Here is a 15,827-nt window from a genome sequence, read left to right on the forward strand (position 1 = left end):
TGCTCTCAGGCCTATCCGCGTCTGGAGCCCACTGACACCTGGGAATTAGATCATAAACATTTGGGCTAAAAAGCCTCTAAACTTCCCCACAAATTAAGTATCAGCACCCATTTGCAGAGCCATCTAACGCTCCCCCAAACCTGCCAGCCTGATGAGCTGACATGGAAACACGCTGCATGTGCTGGCATCCCCGCAAACCCTTGGCTCCCCCTGGCTCCTTCCAAGGGCTCCAACCCAGCCACACACACTAAAAACTCCCCTTAAAGGTGTTTGCTCAGGGGGCCTGGATGGCTTCTTTCCACGCTGAAATCCCACATGAGACAGGTACAAGACCAGATCCTCCACCAGTTTTGCACCAAAGCCCCATCATATACACAGAGGGATCCACAGCCCAGCACGACAATCATCTCCCACACCCTGACCACCAGATGCACCCCCATGAACAAGAAGTGCCTCTCCCCGTGGCCATCTGAGCTGCCCCGCTTCAGCCGCCTGTTTTGATTCCTCACTTGGTACATGTTGCTCCTGGGAAGGTTGAGTCATTCCACCTCTGGCTTGGCAATTCAAGCATAAACTTGCAAAACGCACACAGCCTTTTATAATGTTATCCCGAGAAACCTAAAACAGCTGCACTTTTGGCAGGAAAATACAGGACCACCAGTAAAATATCCAAAACAGTTGCATCTTTTAATTTATGACTGTACACTGTTTCCATAAAGAGTATATAAAACAGGTCAGATTTTATAGGTAAGACATAATAAACAGTCATACCCATTGATGCCATAAATTTGTAGAAAAAGAGGTTACTGAGAAATGATTAAATACAGTTTTAAAAACTGTATTTCTTGCACCTAATAACCGCAATGCACAGACATGAGCAACGTTCCTGAGCGATTCGTGGTGAGATGCTGAAGCTGAGACACCTAATTTGTCTCTTGTGGCCGAGCTGAGCTCTGCTGCTTTGGACCAGCTTGTGATGGGGCCCAACCCTTGTTGCTGGACACTGGTTCCCATCAGCACAGACACAGGCAGGAGGGCACAAACCCTTTCAAAAGTGCTCAGTCCAAAGGGGATCTACAAACACAGCAGCAAACCTGGTCCCATCTCTTAACTTTCCAGGGGAGATGGTCTGCAGAGAGCTCCTGGTTTGTGGCAGAACACATTTTATGGTTTTAATTATTTTTTTTTTTTAACATTCTGGTTACTTGTCCCGTAATATTTTAGGAGGAAGATCTCATCCTTCCCAAAGGGCTTTTAGAACTGCTGTGGGAAACAGGAGCTCCTTCCCCCAGCCAGGAACGAAGGATACCGACAACAACAAATAATTTCCTTCAAAATGCTGGTCTGAAACTACCTCCACCCTCCAAACTGGAGAGTCTTGTAAAAATCAATTCCCATCTTGGATTCCACTTCTATCATATTTATTGCATTACACAAACTTCATTTTCCCCTCATGCATGAGTCCAGTGAAAATGGGATTACTTTACATTTCAGTATTAACAAAGGTCGGTTGTGTCTCTCTCATTGCTTTTCTTATCTTTTGTTCCTTTTGTATCACTGAAAGGAGAAAAGCAGAGTCTTTTGTTTCCTTTTTTCTAGGACATCTGAAATCGGAGCGTTAGTTTCATAAGACAACCTGATTTACAGCCATTACAGCATTTGCAGTTAATTGGTAGGTGATCTCTGAAGCAATGCAAAATCATTGCCAAAAAGGCTCAGATCGACTTTCACTGCACAACCTGCATTAATTCTCCTTACTCCTGTGAAACGAGCAGGACCCGCTGCTGGCTGTCAAGTGAGGTCTTTATTTTCTTGTTAAGTATCTGAACTTACTGCTCTTGACCCATTTAATTACTGTGGTACACCAGGCAATTGCAAAGAATCTGCCACGCTGAAGCCACACAATGAGAAGCGAATGTTTCGCCGGCTTTTCCACACCGATCCCCGACTGTGCTGCCCGAATCCAGCCATCCCCTCCACGGGAGAATCTCTCTGAACTGGATTCCTGGGGTTTCTGGCAGGGGTCAGCACATCTTTTCATGTGCACCTTTACAACAGCAGCAGGAAGGGGCGCTTGCCAAGTTTTATTTCCAAAAAGCCAAACTCCGTTAGGTCTTGGGACCTGGAGGTAATTGCTCTCACTAGTTAGCAAATTCCAGCACACTGGGTCTGTTTTTCATAGGTTTATTTTAAGTACCTGTAAATCTTATAAGCAGAAACCAGGAAAACGAGGTTTGCTTTTTCTGGTGCACGGTTTTTTTAATGTAACTTGTTTTTACGGAGGGCAGACTAAACTCTGAAGTTAAAAAAAAAAGTCTGCACTTATTATTTTTGAGCAGGGCTAAAGGGCTGTGTGTTCCCTGCCCCACAGTTTCACACTTCCCATCGCCTGTAAAGCTGAAGCTCCGCTTCAGGCTCTGCCCAAACAAGCCCCCTTTCCTTAGTGCAGCCTTTGGATGTTGATCTCCCCCATTAACCTTTCACGTCAGTTCAAACACGTCATATTTTGTTCTTCGTGAGCCTTCGGGGGGCTCATTCCTGACTTTCAGTTTCTCATCATTGTGGAGGGGGGTGGGGGGGGAGGGTAGAAAAAAAAAGCCTCCTGTTTTTAAGGAAAGAGGTGCAACCCACGCTCGGTGTGGAGGCTCAGGATCAAGCTGGTCATTCCTGGGAGCAGGTTTTCTTTGTGTTTTCTCTTTTCCAAAGGCTGTGTCACCATCACTTCATCGGAATGGACTGGGACAGCTGGAGAATTACGCAGTGGTGCTCAGCATGGCAGGGGATGTAATTCCCAGTGCCTTTCCAGCCTTGCCCAGGCAGCCTCAGCACCCCTTGGCACTGCTGCTTCCCAGAGCCAGAGGACCCAACAGCAGCTCAGTAGCACCTGAGACCACTGACAAACGTCCCCTCACTGCTCAACAGGGTGGTCTTGTTTCAGAGAAATTCAGGAAGGACTTCAGAAACCATCAGAGAGGATGGAGAAGGGACACAATCAAACCTGGCTAAAAAAACAACCAACCAAAAAACAAACAAACCTAAAATCCCCCCACCTAAACAAACAAATGAGAAGAACCAAAAACTACCCAGAGCGCTTCCCTTCACCCACCCAACTGAAAGTACCGGTGCTAGGAATTATTTCACGCAATCTTCCCCATCTACACAAGATAAATACGCTCCCACTGGTGTTCCTGCAGATGCACCACTGGAGGTACATGTGGTGTAACTTGTATTTGGCACACAGATTTTTATTTTTTTTTTAATCTATTAGGTATTTTATAGGGGGTGAAGAAAAGAAAAATCATTCACAAGTTGTTTGACAGGGAAAAAAAAAAAAAAATGATAACGTAATTCTATTCCACAGAATAGATTTACTGCTCATCTGATTATCTGCAGTATCCAAGACAGACAGTAATGGGGTAGACATAAGATCTGGGAAATTTTCCAGATTCGTCACTTAAATAATAAATAGCAGTTGCATGAAAGCAAGCAAAATACTCCAGTCTGGAGAGCTGTGTGAAGCATTAGCAAGGCAGTAGCATAGGCTGCTGCATTCCTGAACCTTTCTGGAGACACTCTTTTCATTAGATTTACCAAGTCCCTGGGATGAGCTATCGCTGCATTACTCAGAGCGAGCTTGGAGAGACTGGGTCTCATCAGACGAGAGAGGCACAAAGAAACTGGATTGTGTCTGGCCTGGTTTTCGTTCAGGAATGTGTAGTCTGGGTTACTCTATAGTCCCTGAGCAGGTACAAACTGAGCTCCTCTGCTCGGCTCTGTTTTTGTTTGAACCAGTCAGCTCTACCACAGTCAGCCCGTGCAGCCAAACGGGATTTGTTTATAAAATGAGCCGAGTTCGTTGCCGTTTTCCGTCAAATAGCCCCGGGAAATTCATTTGGGAACAAACAGGCCTTTGCTGGGTGTTATTCAAGTAATGGTGTGGTTCTCCCTGTCTCGGACACTGCAACGTCTAGGGCAGGGCAAAAACACAAGACACAAAGCTGGTACTCAGAGAAATCCAGAACAGCAATTCACCCTTCCATGGAGTAGCTACAAGTTTGATCCCAGGTCCTCAAAAGTTAAAAAAAAAACACAACAAAACAGTCTTTAATGTATTTTAGCAGACACTGTTTGGGCACTATTATTTGAATTTAGATCTTAACAAACCCACCAGCTATTACTGGTGTCAGAAATGCCTACTGAACACCAGCCAACACAACCTGTTCCAACATGGAATGCAACTTTAACACAGCCATGAACTCGGCAAGGGCTCCTCCCGACTCCAGCTCAATCCCTCCTTGCATCGTGCCCAAGGTCACAGTGGCAACCCTGATGGCACTGAGGCACCTGCCCTCAGCCACTCCCCTCCTCTACCCTCCAGACAAAAAGGATAAAATGGGGAAAAAAATCTATTTAATAGCTCAGTTACCAAGGTGGTTCTATTATTTCTTTGTTTGTTTGTTTCCCCCCCATGCCTCTGTGTATTTAGTTGCAGCAACCAGTGTGAATGTCAAAACAGTGCTAAGCATGATGAGGCCCAAATACAACAGATCCCAAGGCAGAGAGAAAAAGAATATATTTTTACCCAGATTATGGCACCTTATGGACCAAACACCATAGTGCAGGGGTAAGGAAAAGTTACTCTAAATACCACAATACAGTTTTGGCTGCTGGAAAATTCTACCAAAGACAAGCAAGCCACCACAGACTCACCCCTGCAGCCCCAGCAACCCCACCTGCAGACAGCAGTGGTGTGCAGACAGCTTAGAAAACCAGCCTGTTTTGTTATTATTATTATTAACACTGCTTAGCTGTGCTCGCTTCCGAGGGCTTAAGGAGCAGAAATTGCTCACCAAGGTGTCAGATGAGTGCCAGACCCTTTTCCATTTGTCATAAACCTGCTCAGCCTATTTCACTTACCCGTGGCCCCAAGAAGCTCCTGCAGAACCATCTTTATTTCAATTTCCATCAAGGAAAAGTTACCATTTTCATCTTGCAATAAATTCTTCAACAGCAGAGGCCTCCTGACCCTAAGGGATCTCTATTTGCTTTAGTTATGGATTAAGAAAAAACCTCCTAATAAGAGTTTGAGTTCATGGCTCCCAGAACTTTTATTTCTCTGTTTTAGGTCTTTTAAGTGAAGAACTCTTTTCTACCAGAAATAAAATTTCCCAGCAGAAAAGCCAGGAAACCCCTCAACCCACCATATCAATACAAGAAATGTAGGTCCTCTGGTGATTCTTTTTAGCCTCCACCATCTGCTTTTTCTAAATAGCAATTTGTTTCAAATGCTGTCAGAGTATCTCAGGGCACGAGTGTGTGTCAGCTGTGTGTGGTGAAACAAAGCACCTCAAAATTAAAACACACCTCAGTTAAGAGGGAACAGCACAGAGCTCTGCTACTGGACACTGAGAGAGAGAAAAAAAAAAAAAGCCTAGAAAAATAATATTAGCCATGAAACAGCTGTCACTGATAAAGCCAGTTCTGACTCCTAGGGTAATAATGAGTTATTCCTCCCTCTTTTTCCTTTTAAGAAAGGGCAAATATTTCTGATCCTGGGAGTCCAAAGCCACATGTCCTGCTGCAACAGCGACCCAGAAGCAGCTCTGGGCTCAGTGCTCTTGCTCCAAAAGGAGCGGCTTCGCTCCTTCCCAGTCCTTCCACAGCTACTGCAGTGAACAATAAAAGAATTTTCAGAGTGTTTAACATAAAACCCAAGGCACTCTTATGTGATGTTTTACATAAACTGTTTTCTTTTTTACTGGTGAAACACATAGGTAACCTGTAAGATGTATCTAATGACCCATCTCAGAGTTTATTACAAATTACCTGTGGCACTGGTGAGTGAGGCTGTGAACCCTGGAGAAGAAAAACCTTTAAATGCAAAGACACAAAGCCCTCGGTGGAGGAACAGAACAGAATCAGATTTTCCCATACTACTTTCCTTGAAAACTTCCTCTTTTTGTGATGAAATCCAGACTCCAGAGACCAAACATTTCCACTGAAAGGCTTATACACTGGGGGATAGAACAGAGGGAAGTTTCCTTGTCACAGCTATCTCAATATACATCTTGAGTACTCCTATGTGTATGTGTCATAAAAAAAACAACTCTTCTACTGGTAAAAAAAAAAAAGGAAGTTTAAAGGAAGAAAAGTTCTAGAGAGCACCTCATACTCCAGGGTTTTCCTAGCACTGCAATTCCACTGCTGCTCCAGTTTTTAAATAGACATGAGACCAGACTCAGGTACTCACATGTATTTAACAAACACTGGTTTTTGGAGTAACTGAGAAGGCAGTGCTATTGCCTAGAGGTAAGATGAAAAAGCACGGAGAAACCGAGATCAAAGGACAAGGAGAAATGCCTTCTGCCCCACAGAAACTGTCTGATACAATTTTAAAAGAAGTGGATGTTTTAAAGTGTAAAGACAGGAAACTAACGATGAAAAAGGTTTTATAGAATAAAGGGAGCTTTGTACTCCTCTGAGCTGATCTGCATTTTGCACATTTTCTCTGCTGCAGGCTGGATGCAGCCCTGGGACAGGATCTTTGGGCATTGCCATAACAACGAGTTTTGGACAACTCCAGTCCCACTGCAGGGCCTTACCCAAGGATGCACCATCTTGATACAACTATTTCTTGAGCAAAAGACTATAAACTCAAAGTAGCATGGACTACAGACCTTGAGACTATCAACTTAAAGCATTGTAGACGATACAGGCTACAGATTTTGAAATAAGACATAAACCCCTTACATGGTGCAAGTTCACCTATTCCCATCCTCAAAAGGAACCGTAAATCCAATTGTACATGGAGATGCTTAAGAGCATTAACAAGTTAAATAAACCTCCTCTTTTCATTGAGGAGTTATGCAAGCTAGAGATTTACATTTGACAAGAATTCCCGTGTGTAAATCCAGTGCATGTTTGAAAAACACATTTGGCACCTCACGTGAGCCCAGCATTCACGGTGGGTGTCTGCATATTCCTTTTGATAATAATAAAATGCTGCATTTAATCAGGTTCTCTTAGCATTTGATCAGGCAGCGCCACCTCAGATGAGGTGTTACAGTTCCAACCTCAGGAAATGTAAATACCAATGCAAGAGAGCAGCCACTGCTGTGTCTTTGCAGCACTTGATCTGAGCTAATGGGGGAAATCTTGAATGCAGTTTCAAAAGCTAAAGCAATGACAGAGATCATCTTGTTTTGTTGGTTTTTTTTTTTAGTTAAAAAATAAAACAGCCCTGAAGCTGCTAAAATACACAGTAACTCCACTAGGCAAGCTTCAGAGAGAGGAGGCACATCCTCAGCTGTCTAAGGCAAGATGGGTTAGAGTTTTCTGTGCTGTTGCGAGGCAGATTCAAAACGGTGATTATCTGAAAGTTCTCCTCACTTTAGAACACGACTACCTGCTTTAAAATAAAAACAGGAAATGGAAAGCAGAACCTGCAAATACACGAATCCTTTGCAAGCAAAGGAAAACTAGAGGCTACACAATTTCTTTTTATTCACGTGCTTCAACCCTGCAAAGAATATTTTATACAATTTCTGCGCAGACTTTTCTTTTTTTAATTCCCGGGGGGCTTCCCCTTGTCCCAGGAAAATACTTAGTTGTTTTAATGGCTCCGCACATGTCAGAAAAGAGCCATCACTGACTACGCTGTGCGAAGAGTTTGCTTTTTGTTGCTCGTTTCATATCTCTGCCCGACACATTCCTCCCGGAATTCCCAGCTCCAAAATATGCACAGCCACTAAGACTCGGATGAACTTTTTTTTTTTTCCCCCTTTAAACTGAAAGGATTTCTGCTTCAGCTCTTTCCCAAAGAGCTGCTTGAACTCATTCCCCCCGCGCCCGTGGCTGGTAACAAGAGGTTAATGTTTATTTCTAGAAGCCTTGCTCACAGGAAGCCTTCCTCCAGCGCAAGTGATTTCCGTAACTCCAGAGGGGTTGGGAGCGCCCTTGGATGAGCGGGGGCACCTGGTGCCCCATTTGTCATCTTCCTGAGGTCACCCGCCAGCTGTCTGTCCTCTCAACACCCGGGCTCACCACGGCGGCCAAGGCATTCTCCCTCGCTCGGGTTTCCAGGTCTGAACTTCCAGATACAGTAAATCAATCAGCCACCACAGAAAGTGCTCAAACAACTGCAAGTTAAGCATTTTAACACCCTTGAGCAGCCTCGCTGTGCAACAAGGACACTGCAGTCCCCGCTGGAATCCGGCAGAGAACTCGCCCTGCAGGACTAGTATGGATTACACTCGGGAGCACTGCAGAACTGCAGCTACATTTAGGCTATGACTAAATCGGCCTCCGCTCGTACTTGACCCCGGGAAGAATGTCATTGTACACAAGGGCTTTCTCTCAGCTATGATTTTGTAAATTTTTTTCCCTTTTCAATAGCTAAAAAGACCATTAAGCCACCACTCTGCAATTGCAAAGCAGCTCTCTTTGTAACATGTTGTGGAAAAGTTTTGGCATGGATTGATCTCCAAAATCCTTATCTTTCCCCCTGCCTTCCAATTCCTCAGGTTTAGGGCAAACATCACCAGAAGAACATGGATATGTTTGAAGAGTTATTATCACTCTGAGGAAATTAACTTTTGTTTCCTGTTTCCTATCTTACTACCTGAGTCAGGATTATTTTCCTTGACTTATCTCTTTTTTTAAGGATAGGGCAAATTCAGTTTAAAGACACAACTGTGTCTTTTCCCGGGGCTCAGGGAACACTTCCCTGGGCTTCACTCTGGGAATACAGCATCGCTTCTGCAGGCTAAAAGGGAGAACACAACTTTTATTCTGAAAGACAGCTCTTCTGGACACCTGAATTTTTATTTTAGGATAAAAATTCCCTACTGTTCCTCACACTGCCTTTTTCTTCGTCGTCTGCACACCCCACCGCGTGCCATAAATCCCCCAGCACAGGGCAACCACTCCATATTGATGAACTGGGGCTTTGAGAGAGCTACATGAAAGAGATTCCTCCAGGACCAGCTTCCATGTAAATTATGCAGCTGCGAAGCAAACAGAGCACTTTCTGAAACAGGGCACTCAGTCAGGAACACCTACAGACAGAGGATGGAGATGCAGAGACGTTTCTCCCCCCACCCCTTTCAGTACATTTTGCTTGATGCACAGTTCTGTGGCAACAGCCCACAAGCACGGTCATGGTTGTATTATAGAATCATAGAATGGTTTGGGTTGGAAGGGACATTAAAGATCATCTTGTTCCAACCACCTTGCCACGGGCAGGGCTGCCACCCACTAGCTCAGGACCACAACTGCAGAGTCCAGGATGGCTGCCAGCCGAGAGGAGATATTTCTGCCCCAGGAGCACTGGTAAGGACCTTAACTTTGGGCCCAAGACTGGGAAATGGACAGTTTTAGAGGTTTTCTTGCACTGGAGGGCTGTGCTTTAGTCCCAGCAGGGGAGGACAGAGCCCCAGGGTGACTCATGTATCAGGCACAGCCACAGGCTTTGCCCCCATATCACTGCTGATGGATAAAACATCATCTGGACGCAGAAAAAGCTGGTTATAACCTCAGTTTTAAAATATGGTCTCCCCAGGTCAGACAGGCTGTTCTGTTTTTCATTGTTACACAGCATCCTCTGTTCTGACAGAGGAGCAATGAATTCATGTCATATGGTAATTCCAGTTTAATACGACTCAAACAAAATAGCACAAGATGCACAAGAGATTTTAGAGGATTTTTAACTTCTGATACTGATCAGACAAGCAAAGCTGCCAAACCTAATAATTATGTCAAATGAATAACCAAAAGTACAGAGCAAATCTGTCTGCGATCACGGTTGTTCATTTTAGATAAGAAGAACCTGAAGTTATTTTCTTTCGGCAGTATGTGAAAAGTATAACTGTTGAAAGCAAAGAGATTGCCGTTTGAATGGTGGTATTTAAGGATGAGATTGCTCAGGTCAAAAGAAGGTGGAAACAGGTTGCCTGGTACTGCAGCTGATTAGTGCTCTAATGCATCAGACCCTCCGCTGCTGCAGGTTCTGGTTGCTGCTGACCAGGTCAGCATTTCAGTCTGATGCTGAGGATCAAGTTTACAGCTCTCAGCCACGCTGGCATCTGCTCCTCAGGAAGGCCTGGAAGAGGTGGGAGGGAGAAAAGAGAGGAGGAGCAGGAGCTCGGAGTGAGGCTTCTCAAAACCACGGCCAGGCAGAGGATTAGAAGAATCTGCCCCAGTCCTGAGCGGCCTTTGGGCTGAGCTCTCACACACTGACCTGCAAAGGAACCACTCTGCCCTACTCTGCACTCAGACAGCTCACAGAGGTGGGGGGATGAAGGGAAAGAGTCACTCTGTTCTCCAGAAAATATTATTTTACAGGAGAGTGAAGGGAAAAACCCACCCCTTCAATCCTAGGCAGTTTCCTCCTATCTGTCAGCGTATGGTAGGAGCTATTTTCATTTGGCTTAAATCTAAAGCATCATTAAAGCCTATTTTTCTATTCTAACAGTTTGACAATTCCATTGTGAAATCTGGGTGTAATTCTCTGGATTTTATTATCCTTCTCCATTGTGCCCTGGTGGAATTTCTAGGGGCGAAAAAGCAGTGATGATAGGGGAACTGCATTTTACTCTCCTAAAAAGACAATGAGTTAAGTGTCTAAATGGACTTGTTCTTTAATTTATATAATTTCTGCTGAATTAACTCTTCTTCTCTGCTGCTTTCAATTTAACCCAATATCCTGAACCAGCAGCAGCACAGGTACCAAAGCAGGAGTGTGCTGAGTTAGGCAGAGTCCTTTAGTTTCACCTGGGGGAGAAAAGTGCTAACAGAGTTGTTATGGAGCAGTGACTTTCACAATTGCTGAAATTCTCCAGGGATTATTTGTTAACAACTCAACTTGCAAACTGCACCCTCGAAGTTGTGCCTACTGATTGAACTGATTCTGCAACCCTCTGGTCAGAAAATGCCTTTTTAAGCACTCACAGAGCGTGCCCAGCAATGGAGGGGATTGCTAATAAATAATGACATTTAATAAATTGTCTGGTGATTCCCTGATGAGGAGAGCTCCCAGCAACACTAGGTGGCAGAAGGCTCTGTCACATTGAAGACACCTGCAGACAGATACACTGAGACCTAGACTTGAGCTTGATTTTAGAAAAGCTAAGGGGAAAACAGTTGAAAGCATCCCATTTTCCATTCACTCTTCCATTTTTAATTCTGCCCTGGTATCCTTAGTGTGCATCATTTCACCGTTTAAAAGATCATCAGGCTATCCCTGAATGTGAATACACCTTCTAAATCTGCACCTTGAATTGCCTCTTATTCAATTCAGGTGAAATTCTGTACGTGACAGGTGACTCTATTGAGCTTTTATTCAAGTAAAAGAGGAATCTGCAGTTGAGAGAAATAAACGACCATTGGGGCAAGTACACAATAAAAACATACACTGTGAACTACCTTGAAACATACTTGAAACCCAGCCTGGAGTGCTACAGCAAACACACTCCTGTAGCTGAAAGAAAAACAACAACCTACAAGCAAACTCATTCAAAACTGCTCAAGATTTACTGCAGAGAAAGTCTGCTAAAAATGCCATCTGCTCCTTCATGGAGATGCATTTTCAGGGGATACTTTTGGAATTACATGTAAAATTCTTCAGTATCAGCTGATCACTTCTAGTTTTACATATTTAACTCTTTAAAAAACATTTATGGTCCATTTTCCTTTATTCTGGCCACCTTCTTCTCCACTGCTCTAAGTTTCTCATCCAGTATAAATCAAATGTACAAGGAAATAAAGAGGATGGGGGGGCGGGATGGGAGTAGATGATCTTTAAGGTTCATTCCAAACCCTTAATATCCTATGATTTCCAGTAAAAGAACTATCAGCAATCACACTCAAAGGCAGTATTAAGAAGAACAATCTGCTGCATGGGCTGTAACAACCTGGGTAGAAAAGAAAGCAAAAGCAATGCAAGGAGGAATTGGAAAACACGTAGGGGAAGACAAGCAATATCTGGATGTTGGAAAACAAAAGGCGGTGGGAGGAGAATGACACTCTATTTCCTTAGCCATGTAAGTTTGAGTTGACAGCAAAGGTTTCTTCTAGGAGCCCATGCTCTGCTGCACTGCTTTTGCACTTGCTAACCAGGAACACCCCAAATTTACAGGGTGGGTAAAAACTTGAGGGGTGGGTTCCCCGAGCGAAGTTGCTGCTCAGTGCATTGAGGTGGGCTCTTTTGCACCTCTAAGCCATAAAGGCTCTTTGTGTTTAAATATAGCACATATATTTTATCATTCCCAGTTGTCAGCAGTGGAAATTGTCATCTAAGCAGGCAAAGATGCTGTTGAAGAAACAGCAGGGGTTGGCTAGAAAGGAAAAATTATTTTGGCCATGACAACTCATCTCACTGCCCGTTTTGAGGGTAAGGGATCACGCCACCCATTGCAAATTGCTGCCTGAGAGGCAGAAAAATCAATAGTAGGTAGGAAAGCTGACTTGCCAGGGCCACAGCCACTGCCAGTGGATTATTAATGCATCTGTCTGCATTCTTTAATGTTTCCTAAGAAGCAACTATGTTAACTGAAAAGGTGTGACGTGTCACCAGCCCTTCTCTTCTCTCCTCTTCATTTTCTCTCTATATTAAAACCTTGGCTACCAAAGAAAACAATCATGTTTCACCTCATCTTTTCCCAGCTTTTCTGAGGTTCAGTTCCTGCTCTAGAGCAATATATACAGTCTAAGTACTACCCCTGACAAGCTGTTTGACAGCCCTAAGCTGCACATCTATTTTACCCCCAGAGCTTTGGAGTTGGTAGGGCTTAGATGGGAAATGGAGGCCAATTAAAATAAACACAGACAATATCAATGAATTCTTAAGAAAGGCACACGACAGGCAAAATGAAACACTACTGGCTTTTGCCCACAGTCAGAATTCAGCCCCTCTCACAGGCTGAACGCTCTGGCTGAGGTCCAGAAAGACACTTAAGCACATGTCTTATTTTAAGCATGTGAGCAGCGTCATTGATTTTTCACTCAGGCCAGTAAGAATATTCAATGCGCTTAAAGTTAAGCACATTGTTAAGTGCCTCCCTGGATCGAGGCCAGGCCATTTAGCCTTTGCAAGAGTTAGGCTGCAGAATATTTAGCATTATTTTAACTTCTCAAGACTTTCTTTGAGATAAAGTTTTATGGTGTATGGAAATATTTCATTCATACGAGCAGTGACTGTTTTACAGCAACCTTCAGGGACCAAGTATCCTTCCCCTTCCCACATCTTCTAAAGCAGTAACTGGAAGGGTTATCAAGACACATAAGCAAACACACCAATAAAGAAAATTAGTTTTGAAAGGGAAGCCAGCAGTCTTACTGATCTGGAGAGCAAAACAAGCCCCATAGTGAAAAGCTGACAGATATATTACTTTTCAGTGAAAACTAATAAAATCATTTGCCAATATCCCACTCCAATACCAAGTCCTGTGCAGGAACTTTGAAAAGCAAGCTAATTGTAAGCTAAAATTAATTATCACAATAAGCACACATTCGATTCCATTTTTCCTTCTTGCCTTTACATGGAGTTAAAAACAAAATTCAAGGAAAGGCCGTTCAGTGCTTCCTCAAGATGATCTCACCACATCAGAGCACTTTAGAGATCAAAGGCACAACAAACACTATTGCTTTTTGCTACAAAGAAACGGTGCCATTTGCTCTGCTACAGACAATTGGATTATTATCTGGTTGGCATTACCCAAGTTCAGTATTATACCCTGAATAAGAGCTAGAGGAAGATGTTTTAAGCTCAGGAAAGCTGCACTGGGTCAGACTCAGGCTTGCCCCACCACAGCCATCCCTTCTCCAGGAGCAAAAGAGGAGTGCTTGGAAGCCCAACTGTTCCACTGGGATCACAAGGACACTGTGACAATTTGCTCCTCTTTTAGGAGCAGATGTGTCTTTTTCATTCAGTACTTGTCTCTTTTCATTCAGAAAATTTTAAACTCAGTAGTGAAAGTACATATTTGACAGGGAGATCCATGGACAGAAAGCCAGTTTAACACCAGATCACCTCAAATCTGGGGGTGACTCAACAGCTGTACCACTCACACACCAATGCAGCTCCACTGACTTCATGTTACCAAGCCCACACCTGATGGCAACTCATGCCTCAGCATCACACACATTGTTTTAGAAACTGGTGGACCACCCTCATGGGCAACCTCTGAGACCTCTGCAAAAAAACCTAAGAAGACAAAGGCAGCCTGAACACTTTCTAGTGGATTCTGGTTTAGAAGTCCTCAACTTGAAAGAAATAATATATTTTTTTAATATCTAGAGTTATTTTACGTATCTTGTTGCTGAGATTATTTGATGACATTTTCTCACCTTGCCATGCAGAGTCTGAGCAGACAGACATAAAGAGGGTAACACCAAGAACATTTTGAGGCTGGAAGGCACACAGGGAGACAAGGTATTATTATCATCACACACAGAATATTCTGAATTGGAAGGAACCCACAAAGGATCATCAAGTCCAACTCTTAAAGGGAATGGCCCATTGTGTCCAGCCTTCCTGCTCAGCTGGGTCAGCTCAAACAGGTCACTCAGGGCTGTGTCCAGTCAAGTTTTGGCATTTCCAAGAAGGAACACTTCTTAAACTCTCTAGTCAACCTGTTCCAGTGTTTCACCTCCCTTGCAGTAAATGCATTCTAATGGAATTCCCTGTATTTCAGTTACTGTCTGCAGCATCTTATCCTCCCACTGGGAATCACTGAGAAGAGCCTGGCTTTGTCCCTTTCAACTCCGTACCCTCCATCAAGTATTTTTTACTCACATGACAAGACCTCAAGTATTTACTCACATTGACAAGATCCTTCCAAGCCTTCCCTTCTCTAGATTAAACAGTTCCAGCTCCCTCAATCTCACCTCACAGGACAGATACCCCTATCCTTACTCACTCCAGCGTGTCCATGTCTCTTGTACCAGGGAGCCTGGGACAGGGCCCAGCATTCCAGAGGTGTCCCTCACCAGTGCTGAGCAGAGGGGAAGGATCACCACCTACTCGACCTGCTGGCAACTCTCTGCCTGATGCAGCTCTGGAGACTGGTGGCCTTTCTTTCCCACCAGGACGCACTGCTGGCTCGTGGCCACCATGGTGTTTTCCATCAGGTCGGCCCCCAGCCTGCACCGGCACAGGGGGTTGTTCCTCCCCAGGTGCAGGACCCTGCATTTCTCTTCGCTGCACTCACAAGACTGCTGCGACACCAGTCTCTCCAGCCTGCTGAGGTCCCCCTGAAGGGCAGCACAACCATCTGGTGCATGAGCTGCTCCTCTGGACATTGTGTCTCCTGCAAACGTGCTGAGGGTGCGCTGCTTCCCACAGTCAGCTGGGATTGAAGGGAACAGGGAGCACTGGTCCCAGGATTGACCCCTGGGGTGTATCACTGCATCCTGCTTTGCTTTGACACCCCGGAATTATCAGATGTGTTAACAACACTGGATTGTGTTGATTTAACCAATTCCCATTAGTAAATTAAGAGAGCACAATATTTTAGCATATGCAAGAATCAAGTGTTTCTGAGCAGTACCTGCTGGCTCAACTCATCCTTAAAAGTGAATTTCCTTTTAAGAAAACTTCGAAAATAATTTATGACTTCAGAGGCAAAGACAGACGTTTCTTTTTGAGCTGCTTTAGTATGTAACCAACCCAAATGGCTGATTTTCTTAAGAAATCATTTCTGCGGACAAAATTACCCCTTCACTTGAAGAATCGAGAGCAACAAGAAAGCTGTATTCCAGAACTGGGATTACAGCCAGTTTATGATGGATAAACATTGAATGCTTATGGCATAATTATAATGTCACAGCAT

At 44.1% G+C, this 15,827-nt stretch overlaps 1 protein-coding gene across 2 annotated transcripts in view; it reads right to left on the reverse strand.

Moving 5' to 3' along the window:
* MNAT1 (MNAT1, CDK activating kinase assembly factor) overlaps window positions 1–15,827 on the reverse strand; it is a 122,079-nt gene that overhangs the window by 1,597 nt on the left and 104,655 nt on the right. The window contains exon 8 of one of the 2 annotated variants that reach the window (XM_027905885.1): window positions 8,839–9,005. The exons of the other annotated variant lie outside the window; for it this stretch is intronic. Coding sequence (XP_027761686.1) covers window positions 8,957–9,005 — 49 coding nt within the window. The 3' untranslated portion in view covers window positions 8,839–8,956. Of the gene's footprint in view, window positions 1–8,838; window positions 9,006–15,827 lie in introns of those variants that run through there. 2 annotated transcript variants of the gene reach the window in all.

Source organism: Empidonax traillii, unplaced genomic scaffold (assembly GCF_003031625.1).
Source record: "Empidonax traillii isolate 1590-97213 ecotype Southwest subspecies unplaced genomic scaffold, ASM303162v1 scaffold1217:size511469, whole genome shotgun sequence".
NCBI lineage: Eukaryota > Metazoa > Chordata > Aves > Passeriformes > Tyrannidae > Empidonax > Empidonax traillii.